The sequence below is a fragment of the Tenrec ecaudatus genome, chromosome 1 (genome assembly GCF_050624435.1).
Source record: "Tenrec ecaudatus isolate mTenEca1 chromosome 1, mTenEca1.hap1, whole genome shotgun sequence".
Taxonomy (NCBI): domain Eukaryota; kingdom Metazoa; phylum Chordata; class Mammalia; order Afrosoricida; family Tenrecidae; genus Tenrec; species Tenrec ecaudatus.
The window spans coordinates 321,162,890-321,178,561 of record NC_134530.1 but is presented as its reverse complement, the minus strand read 5'-3'; the positions used below and the strand labels follow the sequence as shown (position 1 = coordinate 321,178,561).

The window sequence follows — 15,672 nt, the reverse complement described above, 5'->3', positions numbered from 1 at the left end:
TTGGGTTTCCGGGAGCTTAACGTGTTATGGGAATCGACAGCTTCACGTCTCTCTCAAACCACTGACCTTGTGGTTAGCAGCTCAGAGTGTTGCTGACGACACCACCCGACGGGCTCCTCTGAGACCTTCTGGAGGACCTTGATGAATCATGTCCCGACCACTCTGCTCAGAGCTTTGTGTTGTGTGTGCCCTTGCAGATCTTGCTTTCTCTTAGCGAGCATTCCCAGTCTCCCACCCTAACGATTTCTCCCGCTTCTGGTTTCTAGGGCCCTCTTCGGGACGGGCACAGAAGCCCCTATCAAGCAGTGCCCAGTTTGCCGGGTTTATATCGAACGCAACGAAGGTTGTGCCCAGATGATGTGCAAGAACTGCAAACACACCTTCTGCTGGTACTGCCTGCAGAGCCTGGATGTAAGTTCCCAGGGGGAGGCTTCTGTTTGGGGCTTGGGGTGGGGGTGTCTTCCCCTGCATTGTCTACACAGCAGCTGGTACCCTACGGGCTTTGGTTTAAAAGGAGCAGGCTGACATTTGCCTGGCCAAAGGCAACTCCTTTTCTTAGTGAGACTTCCCACACCGGCTTCTTTAGAAACCTACAAACCTTCTGGATGATTGTAGGTGTGTCATCTTAGCGTTAAAGGCGAGCCTCTGGGTCAGGGACACTTCCTGCACCGTGGGTGTTGACTTACTGGATTACGGAAAGGATTCTGAGTGTATTGATTTCTATTGCAGCTTACACAAATGACCACCAATACACACACACACACACACACACACACACACACGAGTCATTATGTAATCCTTGTGCAGCTGAGAAGGCTACTATCAAGGTGTTACCAGGGCTGTGTTCTCTTCTCGAGGTTCTCAGGGGAGAATTGGATTCTTTGGCTTTCCCAGCTTCTAAAGCAGTGGTTCTCAATCTGTGGGCCGCGACCCCTTTGGGGGGGTCAACCGACCCTTTCACAGGGTCACCTAAGAACATTGGAAAACACCTATTTCCCATGGTCTTAGGAACCGAGACACCGCTCCTCTATCTTCTCCAGGTGGGTCCGCCCACATGCAGACACGCCCACATGCGAGTACCCTGAGTAGACTGTTACCCATGCTACACCATGTTTCAGGACAAACTTTCATTTATTTGTCATTAGAAAGAAATATTTCACAATATATAAATACATATTGTTTTTGTGTTCTCTCACCAAGCTTTAATTATGTTCAATTTGTAACAATGAAAATACATCCCGCATATCAGGTCTTTACATGACGATTCACAGCAGTAGCAAAATTATAGTTATGAAGTAGCAACAGAAATAATGTTATGTTTGGGGGGTCACCACAGCATAGGGAACTCTATTAGAGGGTCGCGGCATTAGGAAGGGGGAGAACCACTGCTCAAAGGTTGCCTACCTTCCTTGGCTTATTGTCCTTCCTCCCTCTTAAGGCAGCAAGGTCATAGCTCTCTGATCTGATCTTCTAGCCTCACATTGCTCTCTGACCACTGCTGGGAGAGGCCCTCCGCTTCGAATGGCCCATGTAACTAGGCTGGGCCCACGTGAACAGTCCAGTTGAAGGTCTCCATCTCCATTTCATTCAACTACATCTACTAAGCCTCCTTCCTTGGGTGACCAAAGCCCACTGCCCTCTAGTCAATGCTGACTCACAGTGACCCCGTATGACAGGGTAGGACTATTCTGTAAGGTTTCGGAAAGTATAACTCTGTACAGAGGCAGACAACCTTACCTTTCTCCTGCAGAGTGATGAATGGGCCCCACACATAGCCCACTGCTCCTTTCGTCATGCGACTGAAAAAACCAAGTTCACGGCCGAATTTAACCAACTCCTCATGGCCCTACGAGACTGTAATTGTTTATGGCACTAGAAAGCCTCATCTTTCTCCTGCAGAGCGGCTGGTGCTTTTGAACTGCTGACCTTGTGGTTCACAGCCTAACCACTGCTCCACCAGAGCTCCTCTCATCACGGGACAGGACACCGTAGGCACAGGTTCCGGGGCTCAGAGGCATTCTTCTGCTTCCCACCATTCATTTCGTGTCCTCTTTTTGAGTTAAAAAGATATTATAACAAATAAGTAGTGTTTCTCAGATGACGTTCTAATTTTCCTTCAGTGGCATTGCCACAAGTCAATGTCCCCTTCCTAGAGAAGGGGGTCTGGCTTAATCCGTGTGTTCCTTCCTAACTCATGGGGCGCGCCTCTTCACATTCAGGCGCAGTGTCGCGCAGCCCTCTGCGGAGGGGACTGGCAGCCTCGGCATCCACAGGTAGTGTGCACAGTTGATAGGCAGCTCTGGCGTCATTCAACGCTAGTTGTTTACAGTCCAGGTGAGGCTAAGCTGCTTATAGAGGTTCCCCTCTTTTTGGTCGGGGGGTGCACGCTGGCGCCACACACAATCTGCCCATGTCTGCGTGAGTCCCGGGGTGTGGCTGATTGACCCTTCTTTCGCAGCCTCTCCTCTTCCTGGCCTGGCTTGCTCCCATTCTGTCAGCCATCTGTGGAGTCTTTCGGTCTCAGACCTGCTTCACGCAGACACACTTCACATGGGGGTAACTGGCCTCCTCAGCGCGCCTGGCTTGTAACTCCTGAGAGTCACAGTCAGCTGCTGTCAGGGATGGAGACGAGGCGTACATGAGATGCCATGGATGACATGGGGTGACAGGAAGATACATTGTGCAGATGCCACAACAGCTTAGCAGTTCAGGTGGAAATAGCGTTTGTTTGTTCCTTTCTAAAAACAAAATGACTGCATCATAATCCCTTGAATTATAGTTGTGTGGTATTCTGGACCTACTTTAATTCCAAATAAAGAGGTTATGAGTTTGGCTGCTAACCACAAGGTCAATAGTTCGAGACCATGAGCCATTCCTCTGGAAGATGAGGCTGTCTACTCCTGTAAAGAGTTACAGTCTCGGAAAGACGCAGGGCGGTTCTCCTCTGTCCTGTCGGGTTGCTGTGACTTGGAATCGACTCGGAGGCAGTGTGTTTGTGTCATTCCAAATCCGTGATACTGGGGTGAGCACCACTGCAGTCACTGTGCTGCTGTGCAGCTGCAAACAGTCGTTTGGGTTCTTGTCTCAAACACCTGGTTTCGCCCCAATGGTCCTTGGGTGGATAGACAGCAGCCTGGCCCGGAGGTTCCCTTCAGGAGGCAGCAGGGTCGGGAAGGAGACAATGTGCAGCAGATCTCCTCCTCCGGCTGGAATGTGTTTGGAGCGTGGCCTTGCTGAACACATGCTGTGCTGGGGCTGGAGAGGACACCGTACAGATGGGAACTGGCTGGATACGCAGACTTCTATGCGGAGGCATCCTGTTCTGGCCATTTTTGTTCCCACCCCCTTCACAACCCAGTTTTCCCTGTGTTCGCCCAGGGCAGTTGGCATGTTTTTCTCTCTAAACAAGTGTTCCCTATCAGATGGTGATTGGCTATCTATGTTTAGAGGACTGGTTCCCAGCTTGGGGCCAGAGGCAGGGAGGTGACTGTCCAAAGCCTCGGCTGTCACAGACTTTAAACAGAGCCATTTGGGGCTTGTAGGCATGGCCTCCTGGCTGGATGCTCTCTCTTACAGCTTCCAAGGCTGGGTCTTCTCATCTGCTGTGGGATCCTCGGATATCTCTCTCACTACTTATCTCTCCTCTCTCTGTTCACCATATGCATGCACTAAGATTTGCCTCCTTGAAAAAGGAGAGGGCTGTTCTCTCAACCTACATCTTTTCCTTGTGGCTGTCGAGCTGATTCCAAACTCTTGCTACCCATGTGTTAGAGAGGGAAACTACCCCATAGGGCTCTCAGTGACCCCCCAGGAGCAGATTATCAGTACCAGATGTCAGGCATCTCTCAGAGGCTTTGAACTGTCAACCTTTTGGTTAGTCGAGCAACACCTAACCATTTGATCCCTTCGCACCCTTCTATGACTCTCCTTTGGGAGCCAAGCGTCAAAATAGCACAGCCCCCTCATGCTGTCTCCACCATCTCTCAAATCCCACATGTCCAAACCATAGTTGCCATCTTCCCAACCAAATCTGTTTCTCTGGGGACATTTCTCTGTTTCTGTCGTCCCATTAGTTATCCTCCAACCTATCCCATGACTATGTTTTCCTTTATTGATAAAACACTGCTATTTTCCCTCCCCTGATTTATTCACATTACCCCCCCCATGACCCTCCCCATTCCACACTGCATCTCCACTAGAGCTCCCTTTCTAAAAGAAATAGACCATTATACTGAGTCACGTGAATCAGTCACAGGAGGGCACATATTGTGAGGGACCCCCGTTAGCAAGTCAAGCAAAGGCTTCTGAAGGTTATCGAGGGCGGGAGGCAAGGGAGAAGGAAGAAATCACTGCCTAGGGGTAGACAGCTGTTAACTTGCACGAAGGAGAAGGTGATGCCCAGCAAGAAGGATGGAGGCAGGAGAAGGCACAGGGACGTTTGCAAGAGTGAAAGGCAACAGAGGGAAGGACTGTTTTATATAGAATCCCGTAATGGCGGTGTTCCCTAACTACATGCATGGATAGGCACACAGGCTGCATGGGTCGGAGAGTGTGGGAGTCTACTCATGAATATTTCTAGGCTTATTGGGTCATTTGCATGTGCGCATTGACTTTGGCTGCAAAGATTTGCATGTGTGCATTTACTTTTGCTGAATGTAGTTGCAGACAGGGCAGTTATGAAGACATCTTAAACATAACCAAACTCCTTGAAAAACGAGTGGCTGGGCTTGGAGGCTCAGGACTGTGGTCTCAGGGGACACTCCAAGGTCACTCAGCTTTGCTGATTGAAACGGGGTTCTACAGCCTACACAGGCGAGTATTGACTGAGGTCTTCCAGCTCCCGAGCGGCCGGCTGAGGCACAGCCATTGCTCTCTCACCATGCGGAGGACAGACAGTGCTGAAAGTTGAAAGGCACAGGGCAACCATCAGCCCACTGATCCATGGGGCCACACAAACATCGGTTTCCACAATCCTGTGACCAGAAGAACTACGTGGTGCCCGGCCAACACTACCAACTGCCTAAAAAAAGTCACCTTCGAAGGCCCTGGACAGAGCAGGAGAAAAATGTGTGTGTGGGGGGGCAACACTCAAAATCATAAAAGAGCATGCCGCCGCCCCCCCAAGATTATATGTGGCCCTTAGTCACCCTTCACGGCTAGAGCTGAACTCACCCCTGTGGGAGAGTAGCCAACTGTCTAGGTCCAAAGGGTATCTTTTATTTACCAAAAGTTAAAGTACAGAGGGTTAGGGCAGAAAGAGGCAAGGAAACAGGAACCTCAGGAGGAAGTGGGCTGAGTGAGGGAACCTTGACAGGATTGCTTAGGGGATGAGTTGAAACAAAATGTGTAGATAGTGTTGCACGTAAAACTGGAGATCTGCTTGGTAAAACCATCACCAGATTCACAATCAAAAGCTTAAGAAAAGGGCTAGCCCAGGTCGCTGGTGCTCTTTTTCAGGATCATTCCAGCATCTCATTTACTGCTTCCATATCTGTTTCCCTTGGTGATTCCCAAAATGACCGAGCTACATGTGGACCGCTGCAGGCTCGGGCTTCCCGGAAGAAGTCGACAATCAGCCCAGGGTCTCCGGTTCCCCTGCTGACTCCCCAACTGCACGTTTCCTGAAACCTCATTTTTGTTTTTTGCAGAATGACATTTTCCTCAGACATTACGACAGAGGGCCGTGCAGGAACAAACTGGGCCATTCCCGAGCATCAGTCATGTGGAACCGAACACAGGTACCCGCGACCCCAAGGGGAGATTGGGTAAACCGGGCTTCCGGAGGCCTCATGCACCCGGGAAAAAGGGACACCAGGATTTATTTTCCGTTTTTTTTAAATGCAGAGCAAAATGCAAAACTCTAATACGCCAACTTTGTGATTAGTTTGGATAACTGATTGATGATTGTTCCGATGTCCGCTGAATAGTGTGCGCATTGTCTGCAGTAATTTTATACCTGAACCTGCCCATTCAGCAGAACTCAGCATCATATGTGGGGTGCTTATCTTTTCATCTCGGAGGTTGGGGAAGAGCCCACCCCTCCACCCCAGTCTCTAAGGCTCTGGGGAGTTAGGGAACAGGATGAGGGAGAAGTGATGGAGCCGCTTCCTGAGGTTAGCTGTCCCCTGATGGACAAGTGAGGCGCAGGGCTCCAGGATAGCTGAAACCCTAAGCAGTGACCAGTAGAACGAAGGCAGTCGTTCTCTCCTTCAGTGACAAAACCATGGACACCCGTCACAAAAACCCTTTAAGGAGTACCGCGATGAGAGGTGGTGTTCTCGAAGCCTCTGAACCCCTTCTGGCTTGGAGTCCTCTGCCCAGGCCCTGGTGTGGCGGGTTCACTGAGAGCCGTGGTTTATTTTCAGCAGTTTCATATTTATTAACGGCTGTGCAGTCACCCTCCTATTGAGAGGGCTGGTCTGAGTCCCCTAGGAATCATCGTTCGCGTGCCAGAGGTCATTGCAAAAATCCCCAGTCACGAGAGAGGCCACCGCAGCAGGTGATGATTGTAAGTGGCCTTGGGCTTCCCAGAAGAAGTCGACGATCGAACTTGGCTCGCTCTTCTGGCCCTTCTGAGAATGGGCTGACAGGTTGCAGCACAGCACCTTTTCCATGCCCAGGTAGAGCCCGGTGAAGTGGCACCCTTGGCACACTGTCCAAGCACTCAGCTGCTATCCAAAAGGTTGGCCATTTGAATTCATCCAGAGGCCCTAAGAGAGAAAACACGGAGGGATCTTCTCCTTTAAAGAGGAAACCAAAACCCAAGCAAACTCACGGCCACGAGTCAATGCTGACTCCTCGCAACCCCTTGTGGGTTTCCCTGCTCTGTCCCATAGGGCTGGCATGAGGCCAGCGGGCCTTGGTGGCACCCCAGCCCACTCTGGTACAATGAGTGTGAGGATGCACCTGCAAAGAGCCACTGCTGACATCTGTTTTCCTTCTGCGTTTTCAGGTGGTGGGCATTCTTGTGGGATTGGGCATCATTGCCTTGGTGACGTCCCCCTTGCTGCTCCTGGCCTCTCCGTGCATCGTCTGCTGTGTCTGCAGATCATGCCGGGGCAAGAAGAGAAAGCATGACCCGTCCACAACCTAAAGCCTGGCTCCTGCTCGCGTGCCACGGATATCTGGGTTCCAGGAGACCGCGCGGTGACGAAGACCCACCTAGTGAACTTGCCTCCTCCTCCTTGCCAACCTTTGGAAGTGCCTCTTGTGTCCAGACTCGAAACTTGCTTGCCAACCTTCAGCATCGGACAGGGCCAAGCCCGGGAGTGCGTGTTGCAGTGGAAAGAACCCGGTTCTCCAACCCAGGCTGTGTCCAGGGAGCTTGGCTGGAAACTCTGGGTTTACTTGGCCGGGGGTGGGTAGCTAGCACATCGTTATTTCTATCATCTAAAGGATCCCCCTGGACTCTCGGACCTCCAGCCAAATTCAAGGAGCGTAAATGGACACTCGATATTATAATAAATACGTTGTCACCGTTGGCAATGCACGTGGTAACAGAGAAGCGGTGTCTTCTCTGTGCTGATTGGAAGCAGGGTTCTGGGGGGGCGCTCCATGTGGGAGGAGAAGGCTAAGACTGGTGAAGGGACGATTCTCATAGGCCCATCAAGCAGCCTGCTTATCTCAGGAGTGGATGAGGGGTTCTTCCTTCAGAGGCTAGTTTGGTGGGCTTTCCCCAGCATTCCCACCGAGACCTGGCAGAAACACAGTAGACTTCTCCTGGGGTGATCTCAGCTTCCACGAAGAAGGAAAGGCGTGCTAAGAAAGTTGTCCCTTCCCGGGAGAAGGGGTGCTGTATAGAGAATAGCAATAAGGTCTGATTCATCATCCCTACCTACGAGCATAACCTTCCTAAGATGATAAGCTGTTCTGACAGCCAGTAGCTAGACAGTTGCCTTATATTACTTGTTGTTTAGGGTAGGAGAGGTTCAAAGGCTTCACAAGCGATAACAGAGACCTCTCCAACAGATTATCCAACAGATCTGCCCAACAGGTTTAGAACTGGATCCAAAAATATGCACCAAGAACAAATACTCAAGTCCATATACACATCTAGGAGCCATATCATTTGCAGCGTACCCAGATTTCCGTCCACTGGGAATGCATGGGTATAGCCAACTGCACACACACAAAATCTATGTTTTTGGAAAAGCCATTCTCTCCTCCTGTGGCTGAGATGGTTTATTATACGTCAGCCTAGACATCTGTTGCATATTATATATGTGAACTTTGATTCTGAGTTCATAACTTATCCAAGGCTATCTAGCAACTCATAAGCTTAACTTTTCACCCAGAAGCGTCACAACACACCGGCTTTCTTGTTTTGTAAACGCAAATGCACAGACATCATCTGGTGATGACAGAGTCTCAACCCATTCACCGTGGTGGGATTCTGGGCATCATTTCATATTGCACGTTTTCCCATTGCTAGGGAAATCAGAGTAATTTCAGTTCATCCAAGGCACTGATGAAGCAGCTAGAAAAAGTGGGTAAGAGATACAACGCTAAGAGCTTTCTAGATCCTAAAGAGCACGGATTTCTACATTGCCTCATTCTGGTTTGTTTTGCCTCTGCCATGAGTCCACTTCTTAATAAACGGGTTTCATAGAAGGGTCACAAAGCACTCTCCCCAGCAGTAGGATTCAGCAGTGTAGGATGGTGTTCGTGCCACTGTCCCACTCGGTGCTGGCAGAGAGTCGTGCTGCAGCGGGAACTATCAAGGCCTATGATGCTTCTTGAGGTACCTGGGTAACTAGGGTGTTAAATTGCTGCTATTGCACACCTGCTATGAAAGAATGATGCTCTGCTTATGTAATGGAATGTATACTGAGTGTGGGGGTTGGGGTGGGGTGCATATTTAAAGATCTTTAATCCTCATGTATATATTTGCTAAATGTATCATACATTTATCGGTCATGTACATTTTATTTCCATCCAGCTTGTACAGAATATGGAGGAGAACATTTGGGCAAACTTCGAATGGCAACCAACCAGAAACACTTGTAATCATTTGTTAGAAATTCCTCCATAATGAGTCTTTGTTTCTGAGCACTGTTTCAGGAAAGAAATAGGGGGAAAAGTAACCCACTTCCATCAGTGTCTTTCATGTTAAGCATAAATGTTGTAAATGCACATATTCTTGAGTATAGCCAAGTTACTCTTTCTTACACATAGCCTACTGCCTCATAGGGGTGAAAGGGCATGGATCACTGCTCAGGGGCTCACAGAAACTCAGCTAAATTGAACTTGTGTCACAAGGAAGCCAGTGCTGGCAATGTTCTCCATTCTTAGACTCTGTCAGCATGATTCTAACAGAGATCAAATGACGCCTCAGGTGAATCTGCTACACAGACCTCTGTAAAGGGTTGGAAAAGCAAGGATGTTACTTTGAGGACTACGGTGCACCCGACCTAAACCACAGCATTTTTCATCGCTTCCGGTGCATTGAAAGTTGAACTTTGAGAAAGGAAGAGAGATGTATTGGAATTTTGGTGCTGGGTTCTGTCAAAAGAACAAACATCTATCTTGGAAGAAGAGTGTCCAGAAGGCTCCTCAGCAGATGGCGAGATTTTGTCTTGCGTACTTCGGACATGTTATTGGGAGAGGCCAGTCCCTGGAGAAGGGCATCATGCTTGGTAGAGTAGAGGGGCAGCAAAAAAGAGGAAGGCCCTGGGCAAGATGGATTGGCACAGTGGCTGCAGCAATGGGCTTGGGCATAGGAACAATGGTCAAGATGGTGCAGGACCGGGCAGGGTTTCGTTCTGTTGCCCTTAGATCGTTCGGAGTTGGAACCGACTGGACAGTCCCTAATAAGAGGAAGCTCAGTTCCACAGAGGGTCTTTAAAGGGACTGGTGTCAAGGCACCTGGCATTGCAGTGTTGTCAGGAGAACTTCTGAATTGGAGTCAGGGTGGAGGAACAGACCAATTTCCTCAGCGAGACAGAAGGAATTGACCTCCTCATTGATTTACTATAACAGAACCAGCTCCTTTCTGGGGGGGAGAGGGAGGGTTATTTGCCAAATGGGTTTTAAATCACTGAATTTTAACTCTTAAACATGTTGAAACGAGCCTAGAGGCGAGGGTGGGAGTGAGTGGGAGAAATGCCATCGTTTAACAATAGGTCAACGCATTGGTCCCTAGGAGGCTGTGAGGATCAATAGCCACCAGTTGGAAGGTTGAACCGGACCCTCTCTGGTGTGTCAAACCGCAAGCCCCAAGCTGGTGTCGTGGCTGTTTGCAAGGAGAGAGCTGACACCGTCGGTAACAGCGGTTGATCCTTTCACTCTGGATAACTGGCTGGGGACGAATATAACTCTGTCTCCTATCTCTGTCGGCGTTGTCCTTCCCTTACTGCTTTGCTTTGTGCACCAGGAAGAAATCGCCATCTAGACAGCCATGTGTCAAGGTTGTGGCCAAAGTATGTTTTGTGTGTGAAGTCGTCTAAAGCGCCAAACAAGAAAGCAAACCAGCTGCAAGGGGCACATTGTAACTCATGGCCACTGGCTTGTGCTCTGTAAGGTTGGAGAGTGGGCTAGTCTATCTGAAATAGAAATGAAAAAAACCCTTCAACACATCATAAGCGGGATGGAGTACCCCACCATCCAGAAACCCTGTGGAAAGTAACGGCATCAGGCCCAGTTGTTAATCCCTGTCCCCAGATCTTCCTTTTAGTAGGTAGGGAGGTGTGAAGGAATGCTTCTCTGGAGGCAACTTTTAGCCTCAGGCATCCTGCTGCATGCCATGAATGTTTGTTCTGGACTTTAAAAATCTGTATTTTGAAAGAGGCCATTGAAAACCAAATATGTCACAGTGCGAATTTTCTTGTAGCCAGCCTTGCGAGGATTTTACCTCTCCTGTTTGTAAAATCCACATGTTTATTTGAATGTGAATCACCGTTTCCTTTGGAGCCTGGCTTTTCTCTTAAAGACTATTCAGAGTCTAAACATGTAACTCTGTTAGCCTTTCCTCCACTACGCTTCTGAAAGACTGCTCTGTCTGTGGACGAGTGGATGCCTTCCTGGATATAGGCTCCTGTAGAAGTGTGTAAGTTGAAGGACAATTTCAGCAATGCCTTAGAGGAGTGACATTTTACAAAGTGCTCACAACTGATAACTTTGGACTATTACATCTCATACTGATGTATGATTTGGAAAGTTTGGGCATGTATTTAAGAAATTGTGTTGCTTTCTTCTTCGTCTTCTGGTTCTTTGGGAGGAAACAAGCTGTTTTTAACCTCTCTAGCCCCAATAAAAGTGGAGCAGGAATCAAGTGTGTGGATCTTTGTTGTGCTGCACATGTTTCTAGATGCACTCTATTAGAATTCAGTTTTGTCTTTTACCCAGAGAAAGAATATGTCTCTGTTCAGAGACAACCCTGGAGAATGTACTTGAAGCTCCTAAGAGGGAGAGCCATGACTAGTGAAATGAGGATTTTTGTTTCTCCCGAGTCAATGTGTTCCCGAGGGTGTGAGGCATTCTGGGAATTCCCATCCAAGCCTATTTTGTTCCCAGTAGATGACATCAGGTGCAAGGGATTCTGGGGGAATTCAGTCCACAAGATGGCACCAGGTTTTGGTCTCTGAGACAGTGTCTGTGAAAAATAGCTTTAAACTGCCATTACAAGAGGGCAGGCTTGTGTCTAGGAGTTCCTCTGAGCCTTTGCCCCATTCAGTTTTGATACAAGAGGGCCGCACTTGACTTGGCCTTTAGTGTAGCTCTTTCTACTTTTACTCTCTTGCCCCATTTCAGAACCCACCAGAACACTATTAAGCTCTTGGTTCAGAATGTACAAAAATTACCTGAATCTGCAATACCACTGAAAGAAATAACTCTTGCCACCAAAATGGGGCAATTACTGTCCCTTCATCTGGAGACCTTATCCTTGTATGTATGCTATTCGATACTGACGCACACAGTCATTGATTACCACTGCAGAGGAATACCTGTACTGGACATCTTTAATACATGCTGCCAGGCGTCCGCTCATCTCTCTGAAAATTAAACCCAGGACCATCTGCCATGTAAGGTCACTTCTCACCTTCCACAAGTCTATATTTCCTTGTTGCGACTTTTAAAGCAAGATTGTATACGAGAGTGTTAATTTAAGTCCATTTCTGTTTCATTAGTATTCAAGGCAGAACTCTGGCTAAACTTGAGTGCCAGAGGTTGATTAGGAACTTAAGCCTGGTCGCTACATAAAAACAGCCCTTTCCTGTCGTGGGCTTACTGATGCTTTTCTATTGCATGTCCATGGGAAAACGTAATGAAGAGATAATGGAATATTTTCACATACTTTTTGAAGCCCCCTCATATACTATTAATATGTTGCCTGAATACTCAGATTTATAATGGGCTTGTAATTCTCTTTTCTTTTCCTGCTCATCAGTGTTGAGGAAGATTATTTTAAAAACATTCCTGATAGGTTATGATTTCCTTACGTTCTTAACGCTCTCTTTGTCAACATTTGTTCCTGTTTAAAAGATGCTTGCTCATTGTGTGAGACCTTGAATTTGCATTCCCAAGGAAGTATTGAATGAGCCATTTTATACATCACTGATTTTAATCAATGCCTTAAATGGGCCAACTTATTTTAATCTAAGTTCTGAACCTAGTAGGTTTGGAAGAAAATTATAATTAGGCTTTTTTGGAATTCAATTATTTTCATTTGTTAGAAACCATGTGTGTGTGTGTGTGTGTGTGTGTGTGTGTGTGTGTAAACCCTAAAGATAGTGTCCAGTTCCATACTTCTAAGGAGAAGATATATTTGTTTCTTCAAAATAATTTATTAAAAGCAGTGACAGTATCTTTCATTAGTCTTTTTTGGCATTTGCTTTTTAAAGCAAATGGGTTTAATTTTCAAGAATCATCCTGTGGGGCAAGTGGAGCAGATAGAGAATGCAAAGGTTTCTGGGTCAGTGTCTTCCCGAGGGTCACACAGTTAATGATTGACAGGCAGAAAAGGCATGCAAAACTGACAACACTGCCATGCTCCTCCCTCAGTGACTTTCTTCACCCCCAAATCGATAGGCCCCAAGAGAATACGTCCCTCTTATCTACATCAGCTGAGGTAGATCTAAAAGAACTATCTACTATTGCAAAATAATCCACTGGGCGCCTGGGCTTTGTACCTGATTGTCCACTGCGGCTGGTGGCACACGCTGAGCTGAACCCCAGCCGCTTCCCATAGCTCAGCTGGAGGAGGAGGGCAGGAGACCAGGGTGATTCACTAGAGCAATAATTAAGTGCTGTGTATCCCACTTGCTAATATTGGAACCAGAATTACAGCTGAGTCCTCGTACTTCCTCTACCTGCCAAAGTGCTTGCCTCTTCCCCATAAATTCAAAGGACATCAGCTTCACAGTTTCCTTCAAAAAGCAAGATGCAGAGATGGCTAACCCGGATCCAGATCCTGTCCTGTGAACATTTCCCATATGGCCTCTCATTTCTGGAATAGCTATGTAAACATGTTCACTGCCATCGAGTCACTGCTGATTCATAGCAAGCCCCTGTGGGTTTCTATGGGACTACCTGTTTATGGGAGTAGAAAGCCCAGTCTTTCTCCTGAGCAACTGCTGGTGATTTTGAACTGGCCACCATGCGGCTCACAGCCCAACGTGTAACCGCTAGACCATGAGAGCTCATCATGAAATCAACTGAACGCCAGAGCAAACCCATTGCTTCCAAACGGATTCCAACTCAGGGCAACCCTGTGCGTTAGTTGGTCAAACTGTCTCATCGCCTGTAATCATTCCAGAAGCAGATTGCCCGGCAGTTGTCTCGTGCCACGGCTGTGTAGGTTGGAACTGCCAACCCTTCAGTTAAGAGTTGAGGGCTACTTAATTTTTCTCTTAGTCAGGGACTCTAAGTCATTAATCACCTGTTTGAAAGGAGGGCGTGCAGGGGGAGTCAAACTCCCTGCCACTGAGCACATTCTGCTCCATAGCAACCTTATGAGCCAGAGGAGAACTGGGTTTCCGAGGCTGTAAACCTTTACAGCAGCAGAACGCCTCATCTTTCTCCTGTGATGCACCTGGTGGATTTGAACAGCTAGCCTTGTGGGTAGCAGCCCAATACATACCACACGACACCAAAGGGTCTCTTAATGTATAGAACTACTCCATCGTACCAGTGCAGCACTCCGCCTCCGTTCAACTTTTGGATGTGTGGAAGCTGGATGCGAGTCTTTGGCGAGAAACAGATTGAGTTGGACATTTTGTTTTATAGCCCTTCCGCGACCTGGCCGGATTCCAGAGGGCTGGTTGGCTTTGGGTGGGGAGGGGGAGGCAGGTGGGTGAATGATTAACATGGATATTATTGACCACCTTCACATCAAATGAACATTCCATTTTTGTCTAGGGGACTTGTGAGACTTCTGCTTATCAGAACAATCTGTGACCCGTTTGTTTAAGTAAAAGCAAACAAGTCCAGGAATCCCCACGGTGCTGGGCGAGCTGCGTCTCGGCTTCCAGCCCAACCCTGGGACTTTGGCACCAGGAGGACACATGCGCGGGGTGTTGGGAGAGGGTTGGCCAAGCTGATTCCTCACTCCCACCTTCGAGCCCCTGGCACACAACAGATGTGCAGCCTTTTGGCCCTGTCCTCTGCTAAACCAGGGCAGCTGGGCGATGCGGGGATGTAGGTGAGCCCCACCTTCCCGTGAGCGATCCCCCACTCTAGGCCACAGCCCATTTGGCCGGCAGTGTCATTAGAGAGTCATTTCCGTCCCGTCTTGCTTCTGGTTCAGGGGAATTGGGTGAGGGTAGGAGTGTGAAAGGGCTTATGGGTGGTGTTGGTTAGGAGGGGGAGAGAGAGGAAACAGTTGAGCTGTGTGTGCGTGTCGATGTGGATGTGGGTGTCGGGCTCAGCTAGACACTGCTCCAAAGGCGGAAAAGGAAGGGTTAGGGAGCAGGGGGCACTGAAATACGCATCCAGAGACTGGGTACGGCGCCTGGGTAAAGGGATTGTCTTTTAGGCTTCTGGATCATCGAGGTTCCTCAACGTTGCTCTTCCACAGACGTGGCGGAATGAAACGCTGTGGGGTCCTACGTCAGCGCATCTTCCCACGCACAATACTCCAGTGTCTCCCACGGGCTTTGCATTTGGCTGAGTTTTGAGGTAAAAACCAGGTTTCTCCTCCTGGTCTGTCCTCTCCAGGTCTCCCGAAACCTGGTCAGCATCATAGTAACATGCAGGTCTCCCCTGACACATGGGCGCTGTCTGCACCTGCAGTGCCCTGGCGGAGACTCGAACCCAGGCCTCCCTCACAAGAGGTGATCTAATTCTACTACTCAACCACCCCTGCTGCCCCAGTTCACAAGATAGGAGCGGGCTACCAACAGCTCATGGGAACACACCATTATCTTTTTATTCCAGCCCCCCCCAACCTTTTGAAGTTCCCGCATAGATTTCCCTCTAATTATAAACTCAATTAAAATGGCCTGGGGAGTGGGGAGTAGGGAGCGATAAATGTAAAAAAAATTGTGTAAATACAATGAGTCTTCAAGGAAAGCTTCGATTTACATAATATCTGGTGGTATGCAATAAGTTTTCAAATATTTTCTTTTTTCCATGTGACACTCAAACTCACTGCCATCGAGTTGACACCAACTCAGAGTGACCCTACAGGACAGGGTAGAACTGCCCCCTTGGGTTTCTGAGACTGTAACTTTCAAT

At 48.4% G+C, this 15,672-nt stretch overlaps 1 protein-coding gene across 1 annotated transcript in view; it reads left to right on the top strand.

Annotated features, from left to right (window-relative positions):
- Positions 1-11,269, top strand: part of RNF144B (ring finger protein 144B) — a 72,098-nt gene extending 60,829 nt beyond the window's left edge. Inside the window, exons 6-8 of the mRNA XM_075533420.1 lie at positions 267-411; positions 5,649-5,738; positions 6,953-11,269. Of these exons, the coding sequence (XP_075389535.1) occupies positions 267-411; positions 5,649-5,738; positions 6,953-7,093 (376 nt within the window). The 3' untranslated portion in view covers positions 7,094-11,269. The remainder of the gene's footprint in view (positions 1-266; positions 412-5,648; positions 5,739-6,952) is intronic.
- Positions 11,270-15,672: the final 4,403 nt, after the last annotated feature.